We start from the raw sequence: 20,785 nt of genomic DNA, 5'->3' as shown, positions 1-20,785 counted from the left end.
TGTAACCTACTGTAACCCATTGTTACCTACTGTAACCCATTTTTACCTATCGTAACCCACTGTTACCCATTGTAATCTATTGTAATTTGTTGTGACCACTGTCATCAGCTTTAATCACTTCAAATATTTGTAATTTCCCAGTACAATTTGTTGTGCCATTCAGTTCATATCCATTGTAACCTAGTAACTTCTGAAGCCAGTTACAAGATAAATTTTCACAACATCTAAATACCTCATATTGTGCCATATCTATTTGGCATGCAGTCAGTCGTTATCTACCCCCTTGCCGGTTCTATCTGGGGTTCCCCAAGGGAGTATTTTGGGACCCCTACTCTTCATTATTTACATGAATGATTTACCATCTTGTGTTACCATCAGTAAAACTTTACTATTTATTGACGACACCAAGATTTATAATACTGTTTGTAGTCCTGGAGATATTTCGCTATTTCAAAATGATTTAGACTCAGCAACTTTGTGGAGTACGAGATATAATATGTTCTTTAATCCAAAAAAGAGTGTCCACCTATATTAATGCAAAAGTCATCACTAATTACAAAATAGCTGACACACAGGTTTTAACAAATAGTTCACATAAAAATCTCGGTATTATAATATCTTCAGACCTATCTTGGGATCAACACTATGAAAAAATAATCCCTAAGACCTACAGAATGCTAGGACTGTTCCATCGCAGCTTTAGCAAGCATCAAACAGTGACAGCCAAGAGAACTTTGTATATTTCCTTAGTGAGACCGCAAGTTATATACTGTTCAGTGATTTGGAAACCTATAACCATATCAAGCAGGGGCAGATTCAGGGGGGAGCTTTGGGGGGTGAAGCCCCCCCTTCATATTTATAGCTTTACTTGATCAATATGATGCTGAGAATTATAATGAAATTTTGTCTTAGCATAATTATATGATCATCAATAATATAAAACCACCTTATTAACATCTTTCCAAGGTATTATCAGTGGATTTATATGCTAAAGTTTATGCAACAAGGACCTGGAGGTGTACAAGATCGAGATACTTTAATAGAGCAGTCAGCTAACTACTCTAATAGAACATTCACTGGAAGCATATAGTTGGTTCTGTTATAATCTAAAGGCAGTATATATAATCTACAGGCAGAAAATATTATGAATTTTATGTGGGAATGTCTCCAAATTGCAGTATTTTAACATTTATTTTTCAAAATTTCCTGGGGGGCATGCCTCCAGACCCCCCTAGTTCCAGCATGCTCTCTACCCAAGAGATTAGTACCTTGAGTTAGCCCCCCCCCCCTTTTATAAATCCTAGATCCGCCCCTGTCAAGGATGTCACACTTATTGAGCAGGTCCAGAGAAGAGCAACAAAGTTTATTTTAAATGACTATTATAGTTATCATTATTAGTATAGCTAGCTATAGTATAATTATTGTATAGCTTATATAGTAGCTATATAGCTAGTTAGCTAACTATAGCTATATACAGCTGCATGCAATATGCATGCATGGGTGTCTATTAGCTAGATAGCAATAATATCTACTGAATGGTTGGATCGCGTACTAGCTGTTTGCAACTGGCCATATAGGACCTTGGAGTTACTGCACGATGGCTTTATCTTAGTGGGAAACACGGATCCCTGGGAATATGTGTGTGCGGTGAAATATTTTAAAAATCGCTACGGGAAACACATATCACTGACAGCTTTTGGTGGGAAACACGGATCCCTAGTGATATGTGTGCGGGGAAACACGGATCCCTAGGGATATGTGTGCGGGAAACACGTTACCCGGGGAAACATATATCAACTGTGACAGCAGTTCTCCTTAATTTTTGTCTTTAAACTGAATGGAGGGTCGCCTACATCTGTAGATATACTAGATGGATGTATAATTCCCACGGCTATAGAGTTTCCACTAGCATATCTGGAAGTGTAGGCAACTTACCTTGTTTCACTACCTTTTATTTCTATAATCCCCAATAAAACTTAAATTCCTAGTACTTGTTACTTTTGAAATGTGTACATGCCTTGCAACAAACTAGTGATGAAGATGAGGACATTTATTTATGATTGTATAAGTATGCTGTTTTGAATGCATATGTTAACATTAGAATTTTTCTTAGGAGGAACCTGTTTGATGCTTACATATACGTGTAGTGTTAAAGTGAAGCAAGGCAGTATCATTATACCATATTTGACTGCTTTATTAGAATATTTTGAGCCTGAACGTAAGATATTCAAACTCCTTTTGCCCAGTGGCTTCATAGTGCACAGTTTCTACATTTTATTTAACTTTTTTACCTAAGATTTTCAAAGGTGGTTTCCAAGCAATGTAGTAGTCTTGGGACAAGGAGTCAGAGCTGCTGGCAGACTTTGGACATTGAAATGATCCATCATTCAGGATTCTGAGTGATATTACTATGGGATATATACCAAAGTGATAGTAAGACTGATTGAGTGTCACTTTTGTATATTTAGCTATATAAACATAGCTACATGTACGTATAATAAACTTTCTGACTTATGCCTTGGTAGAAATTTGTCAATACTTCATTACAGGATTGTAGCTAATTTCCAATATAACAATAGCTATAGTTTCCAGTGTATCATTAGCTATATAACATTGAAGTGATGCAAATACGGTGGTCTGCACAATATTACAAAGTGCAAGGAAAAAATGGGAATTTAAGTTTTAGTAGGGATCATATAAAAAAGTAGTGAAACAAGGGAGATTGCCTACATGTTAGTTTATACGCATGACTAAATTAGTGATTAAACGTCCACTAGTATATCTTAGGGTGCTTTTTATCTATGTTCCCTAAAACTCCTGATATATCCTTAATTTGTCTGCTTTTCTGTAACATACAGTGGAACCTCAGTTATCTGGACCCCATTTATCTGGATTCTTGGTTAACCAAACTACAAAAATGACTGCTCTATTAGAGTAGTGACTGTTTTATTAGGGTATTTGATAATACTGATATTTAAAAAAATCCCCTATGCTATTTTAAGGCTATTTATACACAGTTTCAGAAATATGGACTTTTCAGACTTATGGACCACCCCTGGTCCAAAGGGGTTCGGATAATTGAGGTTCCACTGTAATTGTGACTGGTGAACACGAGGGGTCACCAACTGCTTCGAAATCTCGTACACCTTCAGTGAAATCCTGCCTGAAATACGAAATCTTATGTTGTTATCGTGATTCTGATTCTATACTCGTTCTGGTACCGTAGCTTACACTTAACTGCTCCTGCACAAAAAGTAAGAATGAAATCCGATGTTCCGCTCCGCTTCGGATTTGTATAATCAAAGTTGTGGAATCCGCACAAAACTAGGAGCTGTGGGAAAGAAGCCGAACAAAACCAGGAGAGAATCCATGCAAACTGTTCAAAAGTAAGAATGAAATCCAATGTTCCGCTCCGTTTCGGATTGTATTTAGCAAGTTGTGGAAGCCAAACAAAACCAGTAGTTGTGGGAAAGAAGCCACACAAACCAGGAGAATCCATACAAACCAGGAGAATCCAGAATAAAATCTGATGTTCCGCTCCGTTTCGGATTTGTATTACGTTGGAAAGAAGCCATACAAAACCAGGAGAATCCATGCAAACTGCTCCTGCACAAATGTAAGAATGAAATCCGATGTTCCACTCCGCTTCGGATTTGTATTAAGCGAGTTGTGGAAGCCAAACAAAACCAGGAGCTGTGGGAAAGAAGCCATACAAAACCAGGAGAATCCATGCAAACTGCTCCTGCACAAACGTAAGAATGAAATCCGATGTTCCACTCCGCTTCGGATTTACTTAGCAAACTACAAACTTAGCAGCACAAACTTTCATGAACTTAGCAACACACCAACTACAAAAGCAACTTAAGTATACAGATGCTCCTGGTTTTGAGGGGTTTCACACCAGATAGAGCTTTGACAGTTGCTCCTGGGTTTTGTAGGGTTTCATTTAATAGTTATGCCTTGACTTTACTCCTGGCTTTATATGGCTTCGCAATTCCTCTCAATTTCGTGAGGCTTAGCTCCTACATGCCTGCTAAACTTCTGTTTCTTTCTCCCACTATTTTTTGGTGATTTCGGAACTTATCACTCTACACCAACCTGTAATTTAAAATCAGATTTTGCAGTTCTCGTTCAATTTTGTGAAATCTTTTGAAATCCGTAAAATCTTGAGAAATTTGTTCAAGATTTTGAAATCCGTACCTCTTTTTCGTGAGTTGGTGACCCCTCGGGTGAACACAAGCATACTGCATCAAAAGAAAGAATGGTGCCAGACTTATTGTATGCATGCCCCAACAATCAATTGCTGAAAAGTGCCAAGTCACCATTACGCTTCATTTTCAGCTTTGTTCAGCCTGTTACACAGCATTACAAATGAAGAACAGTACGAGAAGCATCTCTGCAATTAATCCAATCACTACGGAAAGAATGGATGATTCCCATTACTAATGTAGCACATGCTACCATGAATTGAAAACTTGAGTTGTAAGTGAAGAGAAATGGGATGCAGAAGGGCTAACGTAAGTCCATGATATGTGCATTGTACATACTGCAGTATGGCAATAGTCACCTGTCTTGTTGAAGCAATGTTGAACAGTGAAAATCAAGTTTGTAGCTCCAGCCATTATCGAGCTACTCTTGTCTGAAAGCATCAGTAAGTACGTATGTCAGTCAGGCAGTAGAAATTACTGATAAATTAAAATTTCTTAGGAACCTATTGGAAGCATTTGGGTCGTACTGAAGGCACTTTTAGGCTTGGTTGTACCTAACCAATACTGCATGCCATGGCGCCATGAAGATATTTGTGAGGCTGATTTCTTTTTTTTGTGAGAAAGCGCAAATCTTCATGATCCATATTATACAGTTACTACCGTACTGTATGATTATAGTAAAAACTAGTTCTGAAACGACTGTTTGGTTATTTGACTATTCAGTTGGCATGACACTATTCGATTCATTAACACACTATTCGATTCATTAACACACTATTCGAATAATCATTAGCACTTTGTACACTGTATTCAGATGGAAAAGCCAGTCTTGAAATTTAAGATTGTGAATGAAGTGATGTATCTATGCTGTAAAAATTCTGTTTTTATAAAATGTAGAAATAGCTCTTAGGTCTCTAACAAAAGATTTCAGTACTCATTCAATAGAAGTACAAGCTTAAAGAATAATCGAATATTCGGTCGTTTTGTTCACAACTATTCGAATAGTAAAAATTGATATTCGTTTCAGCACTAGTAAAAACACTTATACATACTCACTGTTTAGCTTTTGCAATGCATGCAATTGCTATTTGACTTACGCAATGGCTCATACATGGGATGTAGGTATTTATGCTAGTGAAGGTGAATGGCTTCTGCAAATACACACACATGCACTGATATGCTTCCCACTGAAATTGAAAAATCTGAGATCTAAATTAAATGTAGAGGGCTTGATCTACATACAGTATTATCTATATATTATATAAAACTGAAAAGTCACCTGTCTGTCTGAATATTATTGCTACTTACTCACCAAACTCAGTACCTGATAATGAAGCACTCATCATTTGGCTACTCTAAGATTATTATCATGAGTTCACGCATACTTCCATTCATTCTCTATAGTGCATAGAAGGCCAAGGTATAGAGAAAACTTGAGCAACATTCCTTTGAAAATCACAGCACAAACTGTTGAAGTGGTAGAATGCATGACTAGAGTGTAGGAGGTCATGGGTTCGAATTGACATGTTGTCACATTTTTTTCTTTTCTAAACAGTACCTATTTGTGTGCACCTTTTTAAACTCAACTTTTAGCTCATAGTATCTTGGCATGTAAAGCACATATCGATGCTGGGTTTTAGCAAAATTAAATGTCCATTGTCTGGCAACTTGAATGTTGTTGTAGCAGATCAATATGTGCTTTTGTTTGTTCTATATAAAGTGATGAAGGCACTGGTGTAGGGAAGGATCACTGAAAAGTTGAGCTACATTCCTGTCAATACTACAGACAAACAACTGTGGAGATTTGCGCACCTCCCTTATCCTTATAACCAACCTGGGTTTGATCCCCACCTAGGTAATTACTTTTTTCACTTTTGGGACCTTTTTGGTGCACCTTTTTTCTGTCTGTTCTTTTCCACAAACTGTTATGCTCATCACTGGCACATAGACTGCCTTACATCATAGGTACTCTTATACCACTTTTGTGGTAGGGCAGAGGAATAGCCAACATCTGCTGTGTTTGTCCAGTGTGTAGGTAAAAGCTTGTTTCACACTTGATGTGTATGAAACTTTGTTCAGATTTACCTCATAACTTCTGCAGAAAATAAACAACTTGCATGATTGGGCAAGTACTACTGTGCATCTGAAAAGTGATATTACTGGCTCCATGCAGATACTGTAGTTTATGCTGACGAACTGTGTGTGCAATTGCTTGATCTACTATTTCACCAATCCTGCTAACATCCTTTTACTCTAAATCTGCTTAAAGGATCATACATTACCTTATAGGTCATATAAAACATTTAAAATTAATCATGTTATTTAAACACCTGGGATTTTGTATGGCAAGAGGTATATGTGCCACTACAATGTTAAAACTGGAAGTGCATAGCATAGGGCAAGTTCCGAACCTTTGCTTGCCATGCAGTAACTATAATTGCGAATTGTGTTGGCTTTAAATTATGCACAAGTTCAGTAAAGCATTTCTCTTTGTTGACAGTAAGGTAAATGTCATGTGGAAACTGAAACTATGCTACTGTATGTGTGCACCACCTGTCATGTGCAATTGCCTTAGCTTGCATGTAGTTTAACTATGTAGTTTAACTAACCCTGCATGTTCATTATTTCACTATATGTACTTAAAAAACATGACATAAGGATCATGTACTTTAAAGCACTATCAATTGCAACATTCTTGCTACAAGGCAATATAGGACACTAATTTTTATGCTTGGTTTCCAATGTATTATTATTATTATGTCACATTAGTTATCCTGCATGTAAAGCAGGCACCAATGCTTTTGTTTGTTCTTCACAGCACATTGAAGGCACTGGTAGGGAAGACTCACTGAATAATTGAGCTACGTGCATTCCTGCCAAAACCACAGGCAAACAACTTTGGTGTTTTGCATCATTATTTCAGTATACTTGCAGGATGGCATAAGGAAACCTCATGTTCTTTAAAAGTAACATCACCATGTGTGCTACATAACTACATGAGTGGTGTTGGTGTTTAATGCTTGGCGTCTGTTCCTGGAATTTAAAATGTTTAATGTGGAGATGGTCCTGCACGTAGGGCAGGTACCAATACTATGTATGAATATAATTTATACCTGTCTTACCTCCTTTTTCTATTAATGGAGGATCTTTATCTGTAATTTTCTTAGAATATTTCGATCTTTAAAGTACATTTTCCTTTGCTCCCTTCTCTTGATCCAGTTCTGAGAAATAAATTTAGGTTTCATAACTTACTACGTTATACTGTTGCCGTATTCTATACATACTTGTGCACTTTGCATCTGCTGGAAAATTTTGTCAATTTTGGTCTTTCTACTGCAAGCCTATAACTTTAAGTACGATTTCAGATGTGCTCCAGAACTCCTGGAACCCCTTCCTTTTACTGTGGCTTACTACTTTTAGCACGTGAATTCTTGTTTCCTTTTAAATTTACTATGCAAGTGTATTTTGTATACTTAGCAAGGGATAGTAACTAGACAGTTTTACAATGCATCGTTTAGCCTCTAGCCTGTCAGGTAGGCAGGCAGATAGGCAGGCAGATAGGCAGGCAGGCAGTCAGGCTAACACGTCAAAAAAGGGTTTTGGTGATTTTAAAAATCTATATTGATACTTGGGTACAAAATTTAAGGTTAGACTTGACATTTGATATCACTAAGACTTTTCTGTTAAAGTACTTTTCATTGTGTAAGATATTTCTACTGTAATTAGTGGTATCATTTTGGTGGCACCATTCATTTTATGGAGATCTCTAATAAACAGTACTACCATACTCTTGGTAAATAAATGATAAAATGATAACTTTCATTATTGGTAGACTAAGATGTATCTATGTACACATCTTTGATCATAATAGCTGCACCACCTACTATTGTGCTGGAGCCGATATCAGTAAATATTGATCTCACACAAACTGCCACATTCACATGTTCTGCTACTGGTTATAATGTCAATTATAAATGGGCAATTAGATCAGGATCATTTCCTAGTAAAGTGACTGGTATAAACACCAATACCTTGGTGATCCCAAATGTGAGATCATCTGATGATAACACATACACTTGTGTGGCAAGTAATGAGGGAGGGAGTGTTTCATCAAATGGTGCTAAACTGACAGTTACTGGTATGACTATGATAATGTTGTTAGGTGGTAGTGTGAATGTTGTATTGGTAGTACAGGTCTACCAGAGGTGACAGTGACGCCATCCAGTCAGAGTGTAGAGGTGACAGACACTGCTACATTTTATGCTGTAGTTAGAGGTGTGGGCAGTGATAAGTTCACCTACCAGTGGAGGAAGGGCCAAAATAACATTAGAAATGCCAATGGTCCTAGTTTAATGATAACCAATATAAAGAAAAAAAATGCAGGTTTGTATAGGTGTGTTGTTGAAAACAAAAATGGAGATACTGTTGTTTCAAAAGCTGTACGCCTATCAGTAGCAAGTAAGTATTACTCTACAATGTATGCTTGTGTGTATTTTGTGATATTAATTTTATGTAAAACTGTAAGGTCAAGTTTTTGTACAGTACAGTACAATAGTACTGTATATTAGGGTTCATAGTGGTTTGCACTTTCCCAACGGATCACTTTTGGCATACTGAAGTACATACAATGCATGCATCATGGACTTGCCTTTGCCCTCCATTTCTTTTGGCTTACAGTGCAAGTTGTTGATTTGTGGTAGCACGAAATGGCTTCCCTCTGGCTGACTATCATATTTATAACAGTATTCGTCACATATTAGTAGGGTAGCTCAGCATCGAATTTGTACGAAGCGGATAAAAACACTAATTTTTGTGAAGGTTTATTGAAGAATTTGGGCCATTTTTAGAAGGGGTACCCGCCTCCATTATTATTGGTCACTGCTTGTAGCAAAAATCTAAATACTCTAATAAAGCAGTCAACCGGAACAAGCACAAATTAATACGAAGTTACTTGGTGTTATCAAACATCACATGATAAAATGCATTACGGAATCCTGACACTACTGGTGCTATCAAACACTCCAAACATGGGTTAGTGCTATCAAACATCCAAATATGGGCTGGTGCTATCAAATGAATGATTACCGAAACTCCAAGTATGGGTTAGAGCTATAATCTGACTTATTCATTAGTAAAATAATTTACAGTTGAAAGTTAACTGCTGAATTATGCAATCATACGTACACGTAGGATTAGTGATACTTCTGACACAATCAAAACATCACATGAATTTATTTCTTGTTCAATATACCTTCTATGCATCGCTATCATCCATTGCGATCTATATAAACCGTCAGGCTCGTCTTTTGATGTTGTTAGCATCTGTCTAGTTTATCTGTAAAAACACAGTAAGATGCTATAACAGACCTTCAATATTCCTGAGGAGTATGACCCCGTATCCCAGAATGACATCCAAATCTGCTGTATTATTCAAATTTCACTGTGTAATTTCATTTCCAAAGCTGTGCTATCCCCCACTCTCTGCATGTTAAGATATAGGGGTAAGGAAAGCAGCACTTACTTTGGCTTCTCCTAAGTTGTTTATGTAGTGCACAGTAAGTCTAATTTTTGACCTGTCTGCCCTTAAACTTGCAAGGACCATAGAAGTAAGTCTCATGGTAGCAAAGCATTGTAGTAGTCTACATCTTTGGTGTACTTCCAATGAACATTTATATGTGACATAATTATGTTGATGATCAAGGACGTATCATGCCGGAGAGTCTAGTTTGTAAACATTTTTTGAGTTTTTAGAAGTATGTTCAGCTACTGTGTGTCATGAATAGTGCTGGAATTGATTACAACCTCCTGGAGTTGGTCCACCCTGTTACATGTATGACTAAATGGATTGCAATTTTACCACCATGCAATTTAGATGAAATGATAGAATGTCACAGGAGTGTATACAAGGCAACTCAAGATTCAAATGTTGCATGCAGAAACATACACACTGCTTGAAGGTTCTTAGTTTACTAATTTGTTAAGCTGCTTTACTGTAGTTGTACCCAGTTATACTAATAGTAAAATGTCAGTAACGTTAAGTATATGGAACATAATAGTTTTACTAAGTTTTAAACTCTCAGTAAAACATCAGTGAATGTGGGTTTACTGAAAAACTACTAAAATAACAAACAATTAACTGTTCCATATACTGGGGATATACCACTCTAGTAAACTAAGAAACTTCGACAGTATATCTCAGCAAGCAAATCTACGTACCTGGTTATAATGAAGATACTTGAAATGCAAAGCAGAAAACAGACTGAATTGTCCATGTGGTTACTTCTGAGTTTATGATCCTCCATGAAAACTAGTTTACTACTGAACTTTGCATCATGACAATCTTTTCTAAAGTGGTGGTGGCTCTGTGGCTTAATATGCCACATAGTAATAATACAGCATGCATATATATTATGCGTACCCAGGAAAGGTTTGCAGACCAAATGCTTGAAATGCCATAGTCATCTTATCATAGTATAGTGTGTCTAATGAGCTATAGCCACTTGTGGCTCAAATATTGATATAAATTATTAGTTTGCTTAGACTGGTGCTAAATGAATTTTCTAAAATATTGAAGTGATTTCTAGAAAGCTCATGTTACAGTATTAAAACCTAACTTTTGCTTTTAAGGGAAAAAGCAAGAATGTGTGTTTGGTGACAAGTGCAGTTGTAGTAGCCATCCGAGAAACTTGTCTAGATTATAGACAATTTTTGCATCTTTCCCAGCACCTTTAAAGTTTCTACCAATGTGAAAGATTTAGTATTGTCTTTATGACCAGCTAGTTTAAAGATGCAAGGGTACGTAGGTTGTTCAGTAAATGAACTGCATTTGCTGAACAACCTACCTTTGCATCTTTAAACTAGCTTGTCACAAAGACAATGCTAAATCTTTCACATTGGTAGAAACTTTAAAAGGTGCTGGGAAAAGATGTATAAAATCTATTTATGTGTGGGCTGAAAACAAAATGGCCATCAAGTAGTCCCAGTATAGTACATTTATGGTACGTATAACATACACTTGAATATAGAGTAAAATGCACTTACTGTAGTTTTCCTATTTTAATTGAATTATATTTGGCATTCATTATGTACAAACTTGTCAAATGAATAGGAAAACTACATAAGTGAATTTCACTCCATCTTCAAGTGTATGTTATACGTACCATAAATGTACTATACCAGGGGCGGATCTAGGGGGGTTTCTGAGGTTTCTGGAAACTGGTCAAGTGTATTCAGGTAATCAAAATTATATTTTACAGTGATTTGCAATAGTACAAAAGTTTAGATCGAAATACTCTAATAGAACAGTCAACCACTCTAATAGAACAGCCACATTTTGTGTTTCTCTTAAGAACTGTAAGTAGCTAGCTAGCTAGCTACTGTATTTTGTAGTTATAATGTTTTGATTATAAGTCATTCCAATTGTATCAGTGGATTCATGGTCCCTATATCAGTGAGATAACCATCACTTACAGATGTCTATATGTGTCTCTATGTGTTATGCTGTCTGTTTAAGCTTCATCCCAGGGGCACTTATATAGCTATGCATTATAATTAATGTACTATTTTTTGCATAAAATATGGAGTTTTGATTCGTTAAAATATTGAAAGTCTCTCAGCGGCTGGGGGCTGTGCCCCCAGACCCCTGCTTCTGGTAACTCAATGCTGCTGTTGGAACTGATCTCCCTTCAAAAAATCCTGGCTACGCCTTTGAGATTCCATTTCAAATTGCACAATTTTTCTGGAAAATCTTGCCCCCACACCCCCCTAGATTTAAATTTGTGTATAGTAAAAGTTTGGAAACCAGTCACCAAAATTCCTGGGGCCGCCCTTGCTATACTGGGGCTACTTGATGGCCATTTTGTTTTCAGCCCACACATAATTAGGTTTGGTGGGTACCCTTTCTAATATTGATAACTACACCATAAAGAACTTGTGTACCAAAAATGGTGCTTTTATCTACCTTGTAACAATAATTTTGCTAAGCTACCTCACTATTTTCCATAGTAACTGAATTGATTGCAGAAACTTCATTTGTAATGCTGTGTAACTGGTGGGAAAGAATTGTAATGACTGCTTCACTTTTACTAATTAATAGTTGGGGCACATGTTCAGATGCAAAATTTACTTTATGGAGTAATTTTTTCCTTTGATGCAGTTCACCAGTCATAATTTTTATTGCAAAAATAAACAAACATACATGTTTAATCCCTGTGACCAGCAGAGCAAAAACCGGTCATTTTCACACATTCCTCGAATTCCATTTTATTACAAAGGAGTGGACAGCCAAAGTTTCAGCCCTTTGTGGTGAATAGTCTGGAGTTATAGCACTAGACAATTGCAACAGGGATTTGTACAGCAACAATACGGAAAATAAATTACAGGTGCTTATTTAATCGATCATAACTCACAACTGAATCAAGCTACGAAGACGGGTTTAGCTCAGTGTGTTTACCATGCAGTGGCAAGGTATATTGTTTTCCCTGTATATCTTCATATGGACAAAGAAGAAGGCCATTCCAACAATGAAATGATGACAGTAGACTTTATTTCTACCGCATCGTAAATAAGCACCCACAACTCACGTTCCTTACCCTGTACGAACGTATTTTCTTACTCCCCATGAAAAGGAAAATCTGATGGTGTATAAGTTGTATTGGTTTCAGCTTTGTTTCAGTGCATACTGAGGTAATTAAAACATGTGTTTGAGGTAATTAAAACATATGTGTTTGAGGTAATTAAAACATGTGTTTGAGGTAATTAAAACATGTGTTTGAGGTAACTAAAACATGTGTTTGAGGTAATTAAAACATGTGTTTGAGGTAATTAAAACATGTGTTTGAGGTAACTAAAACATGTGTTTGAGGTAATTAAAACATGTGTTTGAGGTAATTAAAACATGTGTTTGCTTTTTTATGTAGTATGTGTATTTTCACTGATGATCACAGCAATAGTTCGTATTTGTATTTTCTGGCTTTGAACGCAATAAAGCAGTTGAAAAATAAGTTCCAATGGCACGTGATACATAGTATAAAGTGTGTCATGGTGTGTGATGGCTCACATGTTTGAGCAGGTTAGACTTGTGGGAATTGTGCATCATCATTTTGCTCCAAAAGATTTGGCAATTTGCTTTTATTATTCCTTATTCATTCCTTTTGTACTCATCATTCTCAAAATTGTTTATATGATAATTTATAACTTTTTCTTTACTTTGTAATCAAGATGTTCAGCAAAGTTTGGAGCACTAACAATAATTGCTAAGTCTAGCTATGCTAATTTGTCAGGAACGGCATGCGATGTATGTGGTTATCATCACTTTGGCTTGGCCTCAGTGATTACTACATCAGTCCTTTGGGTTGTGTTTGTACTGAAGAATCCTAGCACTGTATCCTTACTTATTTATACACACTTGTCAGTCAGAGGTTGTTGGAAATATTTTTGGTTGCTTTGATGGCAACTGTATGAACACACCTATCTGTCTGCACTAGCTTCCCTTGGCTACATGATATGAATTAGTATGTGGCTTCATGTGGATAATGGTTATATAAATCTCTGACATTTACCATCAGTATCAGTTTAGTATTTATTTAATTTAGCCATTTAAGGCCACACTACACATTCTATTCTATTCTAAGAATTAAGCTATTTTGGTCTAGTTTTGTGTGTGTGTGTGTGTGTGTGTGGTAAGGTTCATATCTGGAATCAATCATGCATGTAAGTATTTCTGGTTTTTCTGCAGTGTAACAGTGATATGAATTTGTTGGTTTTCTCTATTAAAGCAGTAATGTATGCAGCAATGTATTGTTGGTAACACAGATGGTGGAAAAAGCAAGTGTCATGCAGCAACTTGGGACTCGCTGTGCCACCTGGAAACAAGACTAAACACTTGTACAACAAAGAGACACCAGCCACAAACAGTCTGTAAATTGTCTGAATCAAAATCAGTGTGGTTCTTAATTACCTACTTTGCAATGTACAACTTAACAACAGGGCAAGGCATATGCAGTGTGTAACTAACACGAATACAAACAGTAGCTACTCTCAGTGGTGCAGTACAAACACCAGTCATATAACAGTATTATGCAACTGTGTTAGACCTACATAGATTAGCATGATTTTGTAAGCTGGTAACCATAAATGTGACTGCCACAGCAGAATTAAGGGTTTGAAACTGACTGCTACATCAGAGTAAGTGACTGCTCTATTAGAGTATATATCAATCTGAGCACGTCTGCAAGATGAACACACACACACAACTTGGCTACTTCAGCAATTATAATTTCTTTTAAACAGTAGAACTATAGGGTAGCTAACCTAAGACAGCAGGTAATTAAAAGTGTGTGCTCTACTACAGCTAAGTGATTCCTCTATTAGAGTATCTCGATGGTACAGTATTTCATAAGAGACTTACTTCCAGCCTTCTTACATTATCTTGCAAGTGCTCTCACTCCAACAGGCTGATGAGCTGGCGAAACCCATGCCAACTTTAGCGTATTTAATAAGTCGCCTGTAAACAACCAGCTGTGATAAAACATGTGTAACCAGACTTATTAATATTGATCCATTATATACTATATACCTGCTTTCCAGCCCATCATCTCTCTTAGATGGATGAGCAAATGTAGAGCAAACTGGCACATCCCCACAATGGAATGCAAGGAATGTACATCATGTGCTAAGTTGTTTTGATCGGCATTAAATAGAATTGTCATACCATTTCACTCACCACCACGAAGAGGCATAATTATTATACGCTTGTGTCTGCGATCAACATACATCATAATCCTAGTCAGTGCACAGTGCTAGGCCTTGACAGTTTTCTCAAACATTACTTCATAATTTATTTATTTAGTTATGACATAATCTCAACCTGCATTTCTTATTATTCTTAGTACTTGGTTGTATAATTAGAGCTTTACAGTAGTCAGCACTAAAAGTCTGACAACATCTTGTGCTGCAGCCTTTTGATTAATCAATGGTAAACTTCCTCTGTCACTGGACTTGGGTTGCAATGATACAAGTGGAATAGGTTTATGTAATATTACACCATTTTTTATATGCATGTATGTGTGTATTATATTTTCATGGCTATATACAATGATTACTGTCATTGTTTATATATCTACCCACAATTTTATATACAGGAGTAGTATGTCCTGCACTACGGAATCCTAGGAATGGAATGGTGAATGTGGTTGGAACATCAGCGGTATATACCTGCAATCCTGGTTACATCCTTTTGGGTGGAGCAAGTGTACAGTGCATTTCTGGACAATGGAGCAGTCGACCACCAACTTGTGTGATATTTACAGTTCCTTGATCATATCTAAGATGTGTGTTATTAGTTGTAATATAAAACATTTAGTGAGTTTGTGTATGTCTACTGTAGCTACCTACTACAGACCAGTTAGTGTGTAGCATTAGATTTAGTTCTATTGACATATCCTGTTATTTTTCATTGCTAGTATTATGATTTACTTATTACAACTTGTAATGGTATAGTATATGTGTGAAGTGATACATGAAAAATACTTGTGATGATGACATTGAAGTTGCAGTTGGGCAATAAAGGCATGGATTGGGAATGTTTTGAGTACTATTACTTTCTAAACCACTCATTGGTTCCCATACAAATTTCAAAGTGTCTCACAGGCTCACAGTTCCTTGAAACTTGGACACAGGATTACAAATTGGCACAAAAAGAAGTGAAAATTAGGGATGTGATGATTACGCCTGTATAATTTTGGGCACAATAGGTATGTGTGGGAATCAGGGATTATGCTAGTATTATAATTATGAGGTGATTATAAAGCTTTTGCATTAGGAAAATCTGGGGTAGACAGTTCTGTTGAAAAAGATCAAGAAATACACCTGTATGTAATGCAGTAATGAACCAAACAAACAAGTCAGTCCACTGTACACCAAGTATATGTGACAGAATACGTCGGTGCACACTGGGGGATTGTGTAAAGTATGTGTCAGTGAGTGTAAATGTGCTTACACATGTGTGTGCAAGTGTGGGTTGCAGTGCTTGGTACCATATATACTAAGATCAAGGAACTCTAATAGAGCAATTACATTTCCTAATAATACAGTCGCCAAAGTGTTTTATGACTGCTCTATTAGAGTATCTCAATTCTAGTTCATTTTTGGCTTGCTTCTCTTCCTAAAAAAGTTGCTTCTCACATCTTTATGTTGCACTAAAGTATAATTCGTGAATCCCTATAAATTTTATTATTGTTTTAGAACTTTACAGCATTGGGCACTTAAGCACATCATCAAATACCAATAATGTTGCTACTACAAACTCAGTCTATATTGTAAAAAATAGCCAATTGTGCATGTAACATTCCTAATAGTTTGTGTTTAGTAAATGTGTGCATGAAAATGAAACACATTCAAAACATATTCCTACATGTATTCTAAGATTCCATATCCAGTTGCATTGATCTAGAAAGAGGGCTAATTGGTGACTGTAAAATCCAACCTCCTTCTTCGCCTGCTTGTCTCTTCAGGACATCTACCTCTTATAATTACACGATGAGATCCTTCCATCAAGTTATTGTAAGTCAATGGACTAGTACCTAAATGAAACATCAACTGTGTTATCATAGAGTGAACATGCAGTGTATATATAAAGGTGCCCAGAGCTTCTGGTGTCCTCTAGCACTTATGAGCTCCCGGGGTATAAATGCATGCACTATTTAGTAGAGCGGCTAAGCAAATTTTGATGAATTCGAAATTGTTCAGTTTGTGATAAAACCACCATTTTTTTGTGGAAGTTGGGTAAGGTATACTAAATCATTTGAGATACGGTGCCACGTAAAAGTCATTGCCTTAGGGAATGTTTGAAAAATTTTAAACTAGGTTATAAGCCCATTTCTAGCTGATCAGGAAATCATACAAGTACACTCAAAATCTTTGTTTTTACTTAAATAGCAAGAATGTATTTCAAATTTTTATTTATTAAGGCTTTACAGCACAAGTGCTGAAGGTTTGTAGGACACCTGGTCCTACAGCCTGTCTAAAGTAAAAGGTAGAGAAAGGAGAAAAAATCCATGACTGGACCTGGGCAGCCTCGAACCTGCAGCCATCCGATTAATTTACAGGTGCAATCAGAAAATCTTTCAAAATGTGGCAAAATAAACTTTTAAACACTTCTAATGGAGCCAATATTTCAGTGTAACAAAAATACAGACTCAATCCAATAAAAATAATGTATTGCACATCTATGGCTTTGTATACCTTGACCCTCCATGTTTCTTAACATTGCAAGCTAATGACCCGCCTCCCTTTATGAACTTTTGGGTATGACCATCCCTTGCTTGTGTTGAAGTTTCAGCACATGTGACTGGATTTGACAAAACCCGGCTTTGACGCACAAAGCTTCGTTAGGAGATATGGCAATTTTAAGTAATCATTGTGTAGTAACTTCCCAGTGCCTACAGCTGTGCAAACAAAATTTGCACCAATTATTCATCCGTTATTTACTAGCTATCACTGTGTGGGTGTATAAGTTTCTGATACCCAAAATATGTCCTGTTTTGGGAAGCTTTTTTTGAGCAGGTAATAATATCACAGGTGGTAGTAATAGGGGTTGTGGGTGGGCTTAATATAGGAGTATAAAATGGAGCAAGAAGACGAATGGAATCCAGAGGCCAAGTTTGGGCCCTCCATGGCCCTCAAATCACTCCAAATTGATTGAGAATACTACTGGCGAGCTCTCTGTGAAGTCCCAGCTAACTACACACCATCACAACAAAGCCATGGCCATTTAATGGTGCCAATCTTCCACTCGTGACTTTGACTGAGTTGGAAGAAAGCTGCTGCAGAAACCAGACTTGCCAGTCCTGAAGGAAATACAGAGTGGAATATGATAGTGTATTAGACCAACAATCCATTTCTGGTAAAAATGTAAGTTTGATTTTGTGTGTGTGGAAGCCTGGTTATATGAAATCCGGTCACATATTTACTATTGAGCACTTTTATGGCTCCGCCAATACATTTTATTTGTCAGGTTCTTTGAGCGTGATATGATTAGTAATTTTAATGGAACCAAAAATAATATGAATCAAGCAAATATTTTACCAATGCAAGTTTGGTGCTTTCATCAAAAAGTGAACAATTGTTTTGCTTAGCCACTCTACTATATCAGGAGCTCATAAGTGCCTCAAGGTGCAAAGGAGTTTGACACTCAGGAAAGTCAGGATATAGCTATGTTCTATCTTTTGTGAAATGCCTTTGCAACCACATGTCCTTATAGAGAGAGCAGTAATTGCCTGGGCTGTGCCTGGTTGTTAACAGGTGCTAGCAATTAATGTGCAGCCATAGAGTGTCAGTAATACTGGTAGGGTAGTTAAAAGAATGATTTCAACAAAGTTCTGTTTCTGGTCCTCTACAGCACAGAGTGTTTACAAAATGGTTACTTAGTTCATTGTTACAATATTGTATGAGTTGTTCAAGCTCTTTTAGTTTACATATAGCACACAAGTACTGAGACTCATCATGGCTTCCTTTGAAAACCAGTATCATAAACAGCTTGAAGGTGATGATGCAATAAACCACCAAGCAGCAGTGAATATAGGATGAATACTCTATATGGACTTGAGGTTTAAGTAATTAGTCAAAATTAATGTTGAAACCACTAGTATAATGCTCTAGTATAAGCTCCTGACTATATCAAGACACATGGTAGTATCATGCGGCCCAAGAAGGCGGCACGTAACACCGTGAGTATATTGACAGGAAGCGATTTTCATGCATTCATAGCTTCGTGCTGCCTTTACGAAATGAAACAATTTTTGCTGTGGACACTCAGTGCTCGAATTGTAAAAAACATGAAGGTATACTAATTTCTCAGTATGAAGACTGGGGGGTAAGTTAGCTAACACTTGAAGCGTTATAATTTAACCATCAGAGTTTTAAGTCATCGGTTTGCAGTATTAAATATGTATGTATGGCGTTTGTCTCAGTATCTTACAAGCCCAAAGCAAAGATTATTATATTCCTAAGCCCAAACTCAGTATTTTGGCCACAAATAGCAGTCTCATTTCTAGGTGTTGGATGCTGTAGATAATATGACAACAGATTATCTTGAAAATTATTACTGTTCTATAACAGTAGAGTACACATGTACTATATATTTGAGTTCTATTAGAATGTATCTATTAGAGTAAATCGATCTGGCCCTGTATTCTCACTGTTGGGATAATTTGAGATAGCTCTCACTTTTTCACCTGTGACATTATAACTGCAGAAAAATCTGTTTCACTCATTAAACTGCTGTAACTTTCCAAGCAGCTAACAAGGTATACTATTTCTGGAAAATAATAACAAGGTATACTTCGTATACTCCCATATACCCTCAATCCGAGCTCTGGGACACGCCCTCCAAGAGTCAACTACATTTCAAGTCACCATGTAGAGAGTTCAGCTAAAAACAAGTCGCCCTGTAGAAAGGTCAGCTAGAAACAAGTTACCCTGTAGAAAGGTCAGCTAGAAACAAGTTATTGTGTAGAGAGATCAGCTAGAAACAAATTAAATCACCCTGTAGAGAGTTCAGCTGGAAACAAGTCACCCTGTAGAGACTTCAACTACATTTCAAGTCACCCTGTAGAGAGTTCAGCTAGAAACAAGAGTTCAGCTGGAAACAAGTCACCCTTTAGACAATTCAGCTACATTGTGGGTGGTGTGGGTGGAGAGTTCAGCTACAAACAAATTTCTCAGTAGAGAGATCAGTTAGAAACAAACCTTTAGAAAGATCAGTTAGCCTGTAAAGAGTTCAACTACATTTCAAGTCACCCTGTAGAGAGATCAGCTAGAAACAAGTAACCCTTTAGAGAGATCAGCTCAAAACAAATCACCCTGTAGAGAGATCAGGTGGAAACATGTCACCCTGTAGAGAGTTCAGCTAGAAAGAAGTCACCCTGTAGAGAGATCAGTTACATTTCAAATCATACTGTAGAAAGATCAGCTTGAAATAAATCACCCCATAAAGAGATCAGTTCACCCTGTACACAGATCAGCTAGAAACAAGCCACCCTGTAGTGAATTCAACTACAATTCTAATCACTCTCTGTAAAGAGTTCAGCTAGAAACAAGTCATCCTATAGAGAGATCAGGTAGAAATAAACTCTGTAGGAGAGATCAGGTAGAAGCAAGTGACCCTGTAGAGAGTTCAGTTGCGCCACAAGTGACCCTGTAGAGAGTTCAGTTACACCACAAGTGACCCTGTAGAGAGTTCAGTTGCACCACAAGTGACCCTGTAGAGAGTTTAGTTACACCACAAGTGACCCTGTAGAGAGTTCACCTACAAGAAAACTACCCTGTAGAAAGTTCAGCTATGTTGCAATTCTTTCTGTAGAGAGTTTAGTTAGGTTACGAGTCACTCTGTGGAGAGTTCAACTATAAACCATTCACCATAATAGTCTAAGAGTACAGCTATGTTACGAGTCTCCCTGTAGAAATTTCAGCTACATATACATTTCCCTATAAAGTATTCAGCTGCAAACAACTAACCTGTATAGCTTTAAATATAGTGAGCTCCCTGTGTAGAGACCTGCTGATTATGAATAATTATG

At 37.0% G+C, this 20,785-nt stretch overlaps 2 protein-coding genes across 2 annotated transcripts in view; one reads left to right on the top strand and one right to left on the bottom strand.

The window, feature by feature from the left end:
- Positions 1–15,618, top strand: part of LOC136255759 (membrane cofactor protein-like) — a 55,039-nt gene extending 39,421 nt beyond the window's left edge. Inside the window, exon 4 of the mRNA XM_066048638.1 lies at positions 15,350–15,618. Coding sequence (XP_065904710.1) covers positions 15,350–15,525 — 176 coding nt within the window. The 3' untranslated portion in view covers positions 15,526–15,618. The remainder of the gene's footprint in view (positions 1–15,349) is intronic.
- An 845-nt stretch (positions 15,619–16,463) lies between these two features.
- The window catches only part of LOC136254997 (adhesion G-protein coupled receptor V1-like), a 128,874-nt gene continuing 124,552 nt past the window's right edge, over positions 16,464–20,785 (bottom strand). The window contains exon 32 of the mRNA XM_066047718.1: positions 16,464–16,789. Coding sequence (XP_065903790.1) covers positions 16,668–16,789 — 122 coding nt within the window. The 3' untranslated portion in view covers positions 16,464–16,667. The remainder of the gene's footprint in view (positions 16,790–20,785) is intronic.

Source organism: Dysidea avara, chromosome 5 (genome assembly GCF_963678975.1).
Source record: "Dysidea avara chromosome 5, odDysAvar1.4, whole genome shotgun sequence".
In the NCBI taxonomy this organism is placed as follows: domain Eukaryota; kingdom Metazoa; phylum Porifera; class Demospongiae; order Dictyoceratida; family Dysideidae; genus Dysidea; species Dysidea avara.
This window is presented reverse-complemented; position numbering and strand designations above follow the sequence as displayed.